At 41.0% G+C, this 13,683-nt stretch overlaps 1 protein-coding gene across 1 annotated transcript in view; it reads right to left on the bottom strand.

The window, feature by feature from the left end:
- Window positions 1–13,683, bottom strand: part of csmd2 (CUB and Sushi multiple domains 2) — a 1,700,996-nt gene that overhangs the window by 209,088 nt on the left and 1,478,225 nt on the right. Inside the window, exons 40-41 of the mRNA XM_048558072.2 lie at window positions 11,281–11,397; window positions 1,867–2,076 (exon numbers count right to left, since the gene is read on the bottom strand). Of these exons, the coding sequence (XP_048414029.2) occupies window positions 1,867–2,076; window positions 11,281–11,397 (327 nt within the window). The remainder of the gene's footprint in view (window positions 1–1,866; window positions 2,077–11,280; window positions 11,398–13,683) is intronic.

Below are 13,683 nucleotides of genomic sequence, written 5' to 3'. Positions count from 1 at the left end.
CAGCTGATTACAAATTGCTATCGATAAGAGACAAATTCAGATGTGTGCAGTATTGTCTGTAAAAGAAAAATAAATCATCTGAACATATGTTCAAATTAGGAAGAGGAGGGAGCTATAGACCTCTTAAGCCTGCTCTATCATTTGGTTAGACCATGCTGCATCTGCTTCTGGCCTCAACTCTATTTTCGTCCACCCCCGATACACTTTCACTCCCTTGCCAAATCAGAATCTGTCTAATACTGCTTTAAAAAAAATAACATGGCATGTACTTCTCGCTGAGGAAGGGGATTCCACAGACTAATGAATCTCTCAAAGAACAAATTTCTCTTTATCACTGACTTTAGACTGTGACTTCTAGCTTCACTCACTTCCAATAGGGGAAATATCCTCCCAAGGTCCATCTTATCAATTTCCCTCATGTGATTGAATAAGGTTACATTTTGTTTATTAAACTCCAATGCATTCATGTTCAACCTGGCCAACCTTTTCTCATAAGGTAACTCATTTATTTCTGGAATCAGTCAAAAGAACCTTATCAGAACAATTTCTCATGGAATTAGATCTTTAAGTAAGGAAACCAAAACCACACATAACACTCCTAATGTGGTTTCAAGAACACCCTTGACAACTGTTGCAAAACTTCACGACTTTCTACTTCCCTTACAATCAATGACAATTTGTCCTTCTAATCATTTGCAATATCTGCACACTATCACTTTTGTGACTCACTCAGCACACAGATCCCTCTGTACCTCAGAGTTTTGCAATTTCTCTTTCTGAATGATATTCAGATATTTTATTCCTCATGCCAACATAGACAAGTTCACTTTTTCCTTGTCAGACTCCATCTGCCAAATGTTTGCCCACCTACATTACTTATCTGTGTCCTTTGCATAATTGAAGTTCTCTTTTGACCAAATTCAAGTTCCACACAATGCTTGGATTAAGTTGCAGAGCAATGCAGAGATGACCTAGTTCTAATTCTGAAGAGTTGATATGCAGAAGTTTCAACATCTTTGAATTTACAGTCTCAAATACTGGTGCCTTTGCAGGACATATTTTCTGTGGATTCAATTATTTGACCCTTCTAGATTCACTCAAAGGCTTAAGCAATCCAATATACATATAAAGATTAGTGAATAGGCCAACACAGTGAAACACAGATCACAGATCAATTACCCCTATTAAACAAGACACTTTCCTACCTATCTTTTTGCCATCAGCAATTTTAGCAATCATACTTTTGGACGCATTCTCCAAGTGTTTGTTTGCAAACTTATTTGATCCCAGAAAAAAAAGAGACTGAACAGAATTGTTGTCATAATATATATGGATTAAAGGAAAACTCATTGTTTTAAAATCAATGCTATAAAAATCCATAAAACTTTCATTTTCAGGTTTTTCCAAGTCATTACAGTTACTTAATTATGTAGTTAGGAAACTCTTCTTATTAAATGCTTTTCTCTGTGTATGTCTTGAAAGTTTGTCAGGAAATGTTCATAAAATATATGAGTCATGCAGTTTTCTACGATTACTAAAAGGGACAAAAATGAAACCATGTCTCACAATGTGATGTTACGCTGTTTTTTTCTATAATCTTCCCTGTCCAAACTAACACAACATTGGGCTTTGTCTGGAGTGCAATATGATTTAACTCTTACTCTATCTATATTGCCATCAAGGATATTTCTTGACCAACCCTCTTGAATTAAACATAAAAGGGTGCCAATCATCCTGACAAATACATTCAGATTCTCTGCCTGGTAGAAACTTGGATTAGGAATTAAAAAGTACAGTGATTTATGCTCAGATCTTGTATTCTCATTTGCAACATTGTAATATCTCAATGATCTTTAGAATCCTTACCTTGGTACATAAGCTCAAAGCCTTGTTTGTTTTCTGAATGGTCACTGTGGAAGTATATGGTTGTCTCATGAGAGGTTGACATTAGAAAAGGTGGGAGTTTAGCTCCACTGAATCTGCCAATCACCGTACTTGTGTCATGTGGTCCATTCCGAATTTCAACAAAATCGTGGTTAGGTTCAGTGGAAAAGTTCCGAAATTCGATATAAGCCCCTAAAAATAATAGAACAAATTAAAACTGTCAGGATCTCTCTCAGAGCTAATGAGAATTGTATTTTAAATAAATGATGTCCTTCTGAACAAACAATTAGGTTGGTGTATATTGATAAGTACAGCCTGAATTTCTCAGGTGAGAAATTCTGAAAGTGGAAAATGGAATATTTTCATCTCTTTTGCATCCAGAATCAGTTCCAATGTTTTCAAGGCCAAAAGGACACAATAATGTGCTGCAACCCTATTCTCAAAAAAAAGCAAGATGCTGCTTCCCTAAGTATCTGAAATTGGCACAAAATTTACACAAATGGCTCATTTGTGTGCTTGTAAAACAAGTTGCTCTCCAAAAATTCTGCTGTTTCAGGAGTTCAATGGAAACATGAGTTGTGTATCAGTCTCAGTGTGTCTTTTAGTATGAAACTGATGATTCATGAAGTGATCTAAAGACAACAATTTCACTTTGCACAATATAAGGCATATGAAGCAGAATGTAAAACACCAAAGTAATTCCCCATGGATTATTTCTTGATATGTATGCAATAGTTATATCACAATTTTGATCTTGTTAGCTGAATGACAGCATCCTCCAAGCGCCAGTCATTTAAATCATGCTGGTCAGTGATTGTACAAAAACACATCATCATCAGCATCATCAGGCAGATTCTTCGCTTGCGAAGATCAGTAGGGAGGAGATTGTCAGTGATTTCGTTGGCACAACCGTTGGTGGCTGTAGAGTCCTATTCTGGACCTGCAGATCCTGGGGCAGTGCTGGCAGGGGAATGCTGTGGACAGCGGAGCTTGAGATGAGGGCTCCTTCCTGCGTTTCCGTTTGTCCTCTGCAGCTGCTCTCCTCGAACATTCGAACTGTTCCGTCGCCATCGTAGTTTTCTTCCGCCATGCGTCCCTGTCAGAGGCCAGCTTTTGCCATTCCGTTGAAGCGATGCTGGCCTGAGACAGCTGTTGCTTCAGTTGGTCCTTGTAGCGCTTGCGCGGGGCACCGCGGTTTCTTTTGCCGTCACAAAGTTCCCCGAAGAACACTGTCTTGGGTATTCTGGTGTTGTCTGTTCGTGATACGTGACCCGACCATCGAAGTTGTTTCAGGAGAAGGGTCGCTTCGATGCTGGGGAGCCGGGCCTTTTCCAGCACTTCATTGTTAGAGACGCGGTCCTGCCAGGTGATGCCCAATATACAGCGCAGGCAATGTTGGTGGAATCGTTCCAGCAGCCGCATCTGTTTCCGATACAGAGCCCAGGCCTCGGAGCCGTACAGCAGTGTGGTGATGACTGCAGCCTTGTAAACTTGGATTTTTGTCGACATGCTTATCGAGTGGTTTCTCCATACACGCTTCCACAGTCGCCCGAAGGCGCTACTTGCTTTAAATGACACTCAGTATTGTACTAACAAGTCGAGGTGTGACAGTAAAGCCCTTGTTTCTGTTATCAGCGAGCTGTGCAGTCGCAGTAGAATTGCTGGCTCCATGGACCTGACGTTTCGAAATGGTCGCCTGCTCTTTTCCATTTTTGTCCTCTTGGAGGGGCAGGGTGGATGCAGTCTGGATTAGAAGTCAGACAGGGTACCCAAGGATAGCAGAGGAGGCTGCTGAGTTCTGAGGCAGGTTGGAATGAAAAGTTGTCTCAGGGCTCCAGCACTGTGTCCAAAAATTAAAAATTGAATAACTAAACAAAAACCATGTCTCCAGCCGTCACACCTGGCCTTTCTCATTCCCATGTCCCATTCAATAGAATCATAAAATCGCTACACTGCAGATGGGGGCCATTTAGCCCATCAATTCTGCATTGACCCTCTGAAGAGCATCTCACCCAGACCCATCACCTACCCTATCCCCATAACCATACACTTCTCATGGCTAATCCACCCAGCCTACACATCCCTGGACACTGCACAATTTAGCACGGCCAATCCAACTCGTCTGCACATCTGGGAAATGAAACCGGAGCACCTGGCAGGAACCCACGCAGGGAGAGAGAGACGATGTAAACACCACATGGTTGGCCAAGGCTGGAATCAAAACCGGGGTCCAAGGTTCATTCAGTCATATAGCACGGAAACAGATGTTCAGCCCAGTTATCCATGCTGAGCAGGTGTCCTCTGCTGAACTAGTCCCATATGCCTGCGTTTGGGCCAGGTCCCCTGCACTGTATAGGCAGCAATCCTAGCCACTACGCCAACACACTGCCCATTCATGCCAGCTAATGACTCTACCCACATCTTATGGCCCTTCATTCCTCATATGCCATCTGATGCTCCTGTATCCACCACAACAGCCCCTCATCTCCTTTGCTGCACGATGAGACTCTACCTGTTCCCCCATAGCCCCTCATACTAACTTACAGCCTACTTCTAGTGATACCCTTTCGTCCTTGACTTACAACTCCAACTCACCTAGTATCCACAAATTCCAATTCACACAACGGAAAAATAGTTTTTGGTTGAGGTTCTACATTGCAGACAACACTGTTTTGAGATAAGCATTTATATCCATAAAAACACATGTGATGTCTTCAAGGGAGCTTGATATGTCACAACAGATCTTATGGAGTCTGATACTTCTTTCTACGATCACAGGATTATTACAGCACTGAGGAAGGCCGTTTGGTCCACCATGAGGGTTTTGTCTTGTAAAGGGAGATTGAGCAGGTTAGGCCTATTCTGTCCAGAGTTTAGAAGAATGGGAGGAGATCCATGTGAATTTGAGAGGTTACTAAAGGGGATTGACAAAATCAATGTAGAAATGATGTTTCTTCTTGTGCAGCAATCTAGACCGAGACGTAATAGTTTTAGGATGGGAGCTAGAGGTATTAAATAAGTTGAGGAGAAAGTATTTCTCTCAAAGCATTGTGCATCTGTAAAGTTTACTTTCCCAGACTGTGCAGGATGCTGCAACATTGAGGGAAATTTAAGGAGGACATGGACAGATTTTTAATAAGTAATGGGTTGAAGGGCTATGGAGAGCAGGTAGGGAAGTGGAGATGATTTTGAGAAGAGATGTCATGATTTTATCAAAAGGTGGAGCACACTTGAGGAGCTGAGTTATCTACTCCTGCTCTGAGATTTTATGATCTTATGTCTGTGCTTTCTCTCCAAATGAGCATTTCCGCTCGTGCCATTCTCTTGCTTTCTTCCTGTAGCCCTATGCATTCTTTCTTTTCAAATAAATCATGTTGTTCTTTTCTGTATATCTTAATTGAACCGACCTCCACCACATTCTTTGGAAGTACATTCCAGACCCTAGTCTGGACACCTTCTGAGAGCTGTGGGCATTTCCTGACTCTTCCAGGCAGCTCATTTACAGGTTTGGAGATTTCAATTGGTTCATTTACCTTGTACAGACAATCATTTTCCAGCCCGTGCCTACAATACATCTGAATCTCAATGCTATGATATCCTGGCTCCAGATCTACAACTCTCTTAACAGGTACCTTTGGCTACCCAAACTAATTGCATTGAAAACGGGCCTATGCCTGTCTGGTCTAATTTGCACACTTCAGGTTCAAAACACCAGGGATTCCAAAATCTGATTTGACAGGTGGCAGTCAATGATGTAAATGGTAAGTTACCTCCATGCATGCATGAACCACAACCTATCTCCAATCCTACCCTTGCAAAAACAGAAATGGCCAGTTTGGTGGTGGCATTGGTTAAGAATCCTGACATCCTCCATTCTCAACACCACCAAAATTTGGGCTCAAAGTGTTTAAATTTTGTTTCAAAAACATTTCAGGTTTATTATCCTGCTTTATACAACCCAAACCTCTTGATTCAACGCAGTGTTACAATCACTCCCTTCATTTGGCCTATTGTCTAACCGACTGACATTCTTTCAACTGGGATTTTCTCAGCAGAGAAATTAACTAAAATTTCAACATCTGATTAAAATATCCATCTTGGCATCCAACTGGAAATATATTTCTCCTGATATTGGGTAAGGTCCAGAATAGTCTAAGTTGTGTTGCTTTTTGTAGCAGAATGCCATAGTTATCCCAAATCACGTGTGAACAATAGCCTTGCAAGTGTTGGTTCACGTGGTACTACAGACAGCAGACAGCATAAAGAACAAAGCTGGAAGGACTTACTTTTGAGGCCACTTTTATTTTACCATCTCCTCGGCAAACTTATTAGTTTTCATTTGTTGAAACAGATCAATAACTGAATCGCAGCAGGAGGTATATTTGAACAAATAAAGCATTGTAAACATTACTTTGTAGGCAGATAATTCTCAACAAGACTGTGTGCTTTTAAGAACCTGTTAAAATTCATAGCGAGAACCTCTTTTTGAAGAAAAATTAGGCATCTTACAGAAAACTGAAGAGGCATCAGTCTGTGAAAAATTGTTTAACAAATCTCCCTTTGTTAATCAAAAGCAGAGAACTGAATGCCATCACTTAAATCAAAACATATCAGTAAACTTTACCTACGTGCAATGTTGCAATGAACACAATGCACAACACTCTTTTTTCCCCTCAACAAAAAAAACTTTTGTCTATTATACTTTTAGTGTTCTACTGTTGCTGCTTCTTGCATTTTTCACTTGTTGCTCTGACATGACCTCCAGCAATTATCAACAGTAAGTCAGCACAACAGTTGAATTTCTAGGTTGAATATACGGAATACTTTGCAAAATGTCAACTGATATTTTGTAAAGGCAGATTATGGATAAGAGATGCCAACAGATTTAAAAAGAAATTGAGAAAGAGAGAAACACTTGAAGCAACACAACCTGAAAGCAAGATTGCATTTTTGTTGGGACCGAAGTTGAACAGAGAGATGCTGGGAATCGGTATTTCATATGGTAAGAGAAAGGAGAAGGTGATTCAATGCACAGACTAGCTCCATTATTTATTTAGATCATGGCTGATATGCATCTCATTTCTATTGCCCTGCTCATACTCTTCATTCCTTAAGAAGGAACATAAATCAATGTTGAATGCTTTAAATGACCTCGCGATCCACAGTCTGTTGAGAGGACAAGGATAGGGCTCCAAACTAATATTTAATTCTGTGGTGAAAAATTTACTACTGTAAACTTTGTTAGAAAGGAACCTCTTTCCTGTGTCTATAAATGGTCAATCCTTTGAACAGAAACAGTCATTTTCTCAAGGATGGACTCTTTTTTTGTTTCTCTCAGCACATCCCTTTCTGACTCAAAAATTTTCCATTTTCCACCTACTCAAGTGTGGAATTAAACTCATTTGAAATATCCACTGTTTTAAGCCTCTGGTTCATTTAAATCACTGAAGCAGAATTTCAAAAATGATAGATTTTGTTTACACAATTGATCATATCTTGCAGATCTCATAATCTCGGGTGCTGAATATCTGTGTACTACAGTCTATGTACCAATCAGTACTGGGTTCCAGGAATTTATCATTATATTAGCTCTTAGTCTGCTTTAGTTTTGCAGTTCACTTCACTCCAGTCTCTTTTGGTCACCTTCTGATGTGTTCACAGAGGAATGTAAATGAGTTTGTTCTCTTATTTTCCTTCTCATACAATATCACGTTACTGCAACAATGAAGTTTTCCACATGAACAGAAAATGACAACTCTACTATTATGCCTTATTTGAATTCTAGTTCTAATTTGCAAAGCTAGCTGGATTTGGGGCAGAAACTTCTGCAGTCAAATCAACCACTTCAACCAGGATGCCAAAATTTAAAGATAATAAAATGTGAGGCTGGATGAACACAGCAGGCCAAGCAGCATCTCAGGAGCACAAAAGCTGACGTTTCGGGCCTAGACCCTTCAACAGAGAGGGGGATGGGGGGAGGGAACTGGAATAAATCTCCCCTTCCCCCACTACATCCCCAAACCAGCCCAGTTCATCCCCTCCCCCCACTGGTGCAGTTCCCTCCCCCCATCCCCCTCTCTGATGAAGGGTCTAGGCCCGAAACGTCAGCTTTTGTGCTCCTGAGATGCTGCTTGGCCTGCTGTGTTCATCCAGCCTCACATTTTATTATCTTAGAGTCTCCAGCATCTGCAGTTCCCATTATCTCTGCCAAAATTTAAAGTTTATTTGCTAACTTATAAGTTTTCAATCTATCATTTAACACAGATCAGGTGTTGTTCTTTCAATCTGTCAATGTGGGATATTTTATTAACAGCGCAACAGCTATGATGAGCAGAAAATTAAAACATAAATCACAGTACGATGTTGCTTTTCTGTTCAGATCAGTAAACTTAGATGTGAATAATAAATTTGTTATTAATTTTGATGTAACATTATATTGCCTACAAATTTATGAACAAATACAAGCACAAGACACATAATGGGCTTCAGTTAGTCCTGTTACCAAATCAACCTGGTCAACAAACAACTAGCCACTTGTATGGAAAACAGTTGGGATAGACATGTTCGCATGTTTGTGTCACAGGCAAAACTGTCGATCCATCCACATGAAAATTTCCCTTGAAAGTCAAATTTGAATCTGCCTTGAGATTTAGAGATCTTGTTAGCTGAATAAATGGGTACATTTTAGATCAAAAGCTTTCTGCTGATACACACACTCCACAGATCCGAACAAAAGAGGGCTTTTTCAATTTTTTTGGCACAGGACATTTTGTCCTCAGAAGGGTCGAAAGATTCAATGAATCATTTGAGAAATGTAGTTACTGTTGTTTCATTGGTGAATACAATAGTCACATTCAAAGCAACGCTTCACAAATAACAAAGTCGAAAACAACCAGCTAGTTTGTTTTTTCAAGATTTTCTTGAGGGATGAATGTTGACCAGCAAACCAGGAAAAGTCTGTTTCTCTTCGAATACTGTCAGTAGGTCCTTGAAGTCCACCCTAAGGCTGGACTTTGGTGCAAAAATCTTTCAGACAGCGTGATGCTACCTTCATACTGCACTGATGTTTCAACCTGGCGAATGTGCTCAAGTTTGAGAGTGGGACACAGTTATACAACCTATGAAGAAGGTTACTACCATTGCTGAGGAAGAGAAAATTTATCTGAATAATGGTGCTAATATGACAGGGTGACTCTTTTAACATACCAGGCGTTTGTCAGATCATACTCGTGAACATCAATCCCGAAGTTCAGAAAACAATTGAAATTTTGAACAAAGCAGAAGATCTGAAACATATTATTTTGCTCTGTCCAGAACAAGTCTCAATGTGACTATTTTTGTCCTTTTTCGTCGTATGTTGCCAACTGAAAGAACCCAAATAAGAACGTGAGTCCTGTCTGTCTAATATGAATTTCTGTGAGGCAGAACTTGCGTAATTAAATAATGTAGGAAACATGCATCACTCTAACAGCTTACATTAAAATAACAAAATTAACGCAAGGCACATTTAAAATGATGACTTGGTTCCAAATGGGAAATGAAGAGAATTCAGCTAGAAGCATTTCACCAGAATTAATTTCAATATCTTGGGATATAACCACTTGTGCGTGATATGTAAATCTGTTTGCACTGATTAAGCTAGACTACATCAATACTTTGCAAATCAAGTCAGACAGATTAGATAAATGACTCAGGCACAACAGAGATCGACAGAATTAGGGTGCTCAGCTTTGTTTAAAAACTGTGGCAAGTGCAGATTAGGAATGTTAGCACAGGAGCAAGTGTTGAGTCTGCTGCAATGTTCTAGTGAAGCTCAACACAAGCTGGAGGAAGAGAACTCACTTTCTTCTGAGGTACTTTCCAGTCTCTGGAGCTCAACGCTGAGTTTAGCAACTTCAGAACATGATCTCTGCTGTCCATTTTGATTATAACTCGGCCTCCCCTCACCCATCCTTCCTAACTCATTAATTGCCATGTTTTATTTCTGTCACTTGGACATTGCTTTCAGCAAAACACACCATTTTTCTCCTGTTCACATCTATCAATTTCACCTATTCTACATTTCAATCACTTCTTTACTACCACTGGCATTCCTTTTGCCTTTTGCTCCAAGCGTACTCATTCATCTGTTCTACTCACTTCTCCTACAAATCTGTCTACAGCAACAAAACCACAATATTGTAATCGCTTTCAGTTAAGACAAAGAATCATCATATTGGACTCAAAATATTCACTCCATTTCTCTCTCCACAGATACTGCCAGACTGGCTGAGTTTCTCCAGCATTTTCTGTTTTTATGTGTGTTAACTTTATTGCTATTTGTGCATGCATGCTGGTGTGCATGATTACTAACCGTAAGTGGCACTTGAGCTTCTTCTCAAATCATTGTCATTGGTCATGCAGAGTCATGCACCCATTGCATAATCTATCGCAAATGTGCCTGAAATAGAGCTTTGAGCTTCAGGTGAAACTGAAGTGGCAGATGTTCTCAGCCAGTTTAATCAACAAAGCGCATCCATCCCTACCAATCTATCCTTGCATCACCAATTAACTCTAGGGAGGGCCAAGTATAAATGTCAGCTCCATAAAACATCAAACTATGGATTGGGTTTTGCAATGTCATCAGTGTCATTTCTAATAGAAGTAAGCCACTGGAAATGAAACAGGTTTTAAAAAAAAATTTCCTTGAACCCTTTGAGGGAATTAATTACAAATTTGTAAAGTCATTAACTTAAATGATGATATTTAGCAGTAGTCTCAAAATTGTAAAAGGGTTGAGACGATCCCATATTCTTAGAAAATAATCGATCATTTGATTTGCTCACCCGTGTCCAACTATTCTCTGGCCTTCGGTTTCATTTTTGTTCAGTTATCTATTCAAGCCCATCAATCGCGCAGAATTGCGCGTGGGAAAAAAAGCATTGAATATTTTTGATACTTCCACTGTCAATCTACAAATTATCATTGCTGAATAGATATTGATTTGCCTAACCCATATGCAGAATGAAGATATTACTATATAAACATATTCCTGCAAAATAACGAGTGAATCACTTTTGTGACTCACTGACATGGGAATTATGGAGTGATCTACCGCATTGACAATTTGCAATCTGATCATGCTTCTTACATTTAAAGGCACCGTGTATTTCACTTGTTGGCATTGAACCCATCACTGGAGGAGAAAGGCATCTCCTGTACCAAGTGCATAAAAGTAAATTAGCAAACAAAAGAAGTTCAGCATTGCCACCATGACCAAACTGAAACTTAAAAAGACACACAGCACAATGACAAACTGAACTCTTGCTTGTGGAAATTCAAGAGCCACATCACTGTCCAAAAACAGCAGTACTCAAATTAGATGTACTTTTCCTTCTGGAACACCATGTTACTTACCATATCCAACCTCTAATGAAATTCTCCAAATGCAATCCATGTAACTGGGATAATTTCCTGGAAAGCCTGGACTCAGGATCACACCGCTGGTATCGGTGGAAGTCCCCCCACATTGAGCTGGAATAAAATTCAAAACATGAACATAAAAATCATGAATTATGAAGTAAAACCACTGGTCTAATGTATAGAATAAAGGAAAGAAGAGGCCAAAACTGGGTTTTGTTACATAATATTTCACTGACTCATAATGGGCATAAGGGCCAACTCTGTGAACCAAACTCACAATTCAGAAAAATGCTTAGATTTGGACTGGACAACATTCGAAGTTACTCTGATGACTATCTCAAACAGGCATTAGACTTCATGAATATGTTAATGGAGGGCCAGGCATCTCATTGTAACCCCAAATGTGAAACTCAATATTGAAGCGATTGAGCTGCCTGCTCAGTGCATAAGTCATCAAGAGATAAACTTTAAAAAAAAATGCAGAATTATAGTTATGAACCAACAGGAATGTGACTGATCACCTGACTTCATATAATCCTCATCAAAAGTCTCTTACTACCCTCATGCTTTGGAACCACTGCAGTGTCACACATTTCATCAGCATTATGTTTTATCTTCAGATCAAAGGAAAAGAAAAAAAAACCTCCAAATGAGTTATCAAGACCAAAATTCCAAGACAGCCTTGGGACTTAAATTCATGCTATTTAAAGCTGCATGACTGCATACACACCAGATTGAGGCACTGATCAAGTTATACTCTGTAAATAATTATTTGTATGCTCAAAAGTAGAACGAAAGGGGCAAAAAAATTCTGACCTCCACTAATCTTAATAAAAACTGCTAATGTGTGTTTCAATGGCGAGCAAATTTATAAAGAGCACTTTCTTTTCACTACAGTTAGCAATCATATGACCTTCATGCCCTGGAGTTTACTGAGATTTAAAAATCACTCCTCATTTGTGGGAAGTTGTTGACTAGGACAGAAATTTATTGTCCAAGTTTATTAATTTATTAATTAGTTATTAATTTGTTAATAACAATGCAGAGAGTGTCAAGTCAACAAAATGTGAGGCTGGATGCACACAGCAGGCCAAGCAGAATCTCAGGAGCACAAAAGCTGACGTTTCGGGCCTAGACCCTTCATCAGAGAGGGGGATGGGGTGAGGGTTCTGGAATAAATAGGGAGAGAGGGGGAGGCGGACCGAAGATGGAGAGAAAAGAAGATAGGTGGAGAGGAGAGTATAGGTGGGGAGGTAGGGAGGGGATAGGTCAGTCCAGGGAAGACGGACAGGTCAAGGAGTTGGGATGAGGTTAGTAGGTAGATGGGGGTGCGGCTTGGGGTGGGAGGAAGGGATGGGTGAGAGGAAGAACCGGTTAGGGAGGCGGAGACAGGTTGGACTGGTTTTGGGATGCAGTGGGTGGAGGGGAAGGGCTGAGCTGGTTGTGTGGTGCAGTGGGGGGAGGGGACGAACTGGGCTGGTTTAGGGATGCAGTTGGGGAAGGGGAGATTTTGAAACTGGTGAAGTCCACATTGATACCATTAGGCTGCAGGGTTCCCAGGCGGAGTATGAGTTGCTGTTCCTGCAACCTTCGGGTGGCATCATTGTGGCACTGCAGGAGGCCCATGATGGACATGTTATCTGAAGAATGGGAGGGGGAGTGGAAATGGTTTGCGACTGGGAGGTGCACGAGTTCGTTGCGAACTGAGCAGAGGTGTTCGGCAAAGCGGTCTCCAAGCCTCTTTGCAGAACACCTCCACTCAGTTCGCAAAAAACTACTGCACCTCCCAGTCGCAAACCATTTCCACTCCCCCTCCCATTCTTTAGGTTGCAGGAACAGCAACTCATATTCCGCCTGGGAACCCTGCAGCCTAATGGTATCAATGCGGACTTCACCAGTTTCAAAATCTCCCCTCCCCCCACTGCACCACACAACCAGCCCAGCCCTTCCCCTCCACCCACTGCATCCCAAAACCAGTCCAACCTGTCTCCGCCTCCCTAACCGGTTCTTCCTCTCACCCATCCCTTCCTCCCACCCCAAGCCGCACCCCCATCTACCTACTAACCTCATCCCACCTCCTTGACCTGTCCGTCTTCCCTGGACTGACCTATCCCCTCCCTACCTCCCCACCTATACTCTCCTCTCCACCTATCTTCTTTTCTCCCCATCTTCGGTCTGCCTCCCCCTCTCTCCCTATTTATTCCAGAACCCTCACCCCATCCCCCTCTCTGATGAAGGGTCTAGGCCCGAAACGTCAGCTTTTGCGCTCCTGAGATGCTGCTTGGCCTGCTGTGTTCATCCAGCCTCACATTTTGTTGTCTTGGATTTTCCAGCATCTGCAGTTCCCATTATTTCAGAGAGTGTCAAGTTACATGTCGGCCAGACCAGGGTAAATTG

The sequence above is a fragment of the Stegostoma tigrinum genome, chromosome 24 (genome assembly GCF_030684315.1).
Source record: "Stegostoma tigrinum isolate sSteTig4 chromosome 24, sSteTig4.hap1, whole genome shotgun sequence".
NCBI classification, from domain to species: Eukaryota; Metazoa; Chordata; class Chondrichthyes; order Orectolobiformes; family Stegostomatidae; genus Stegostoma; species Stegostoma tigrinum.
Note: the sequence above shows the minus strand (reverse complement) of the source record. Positions and strands in the feature narration are given on the sequence as shown.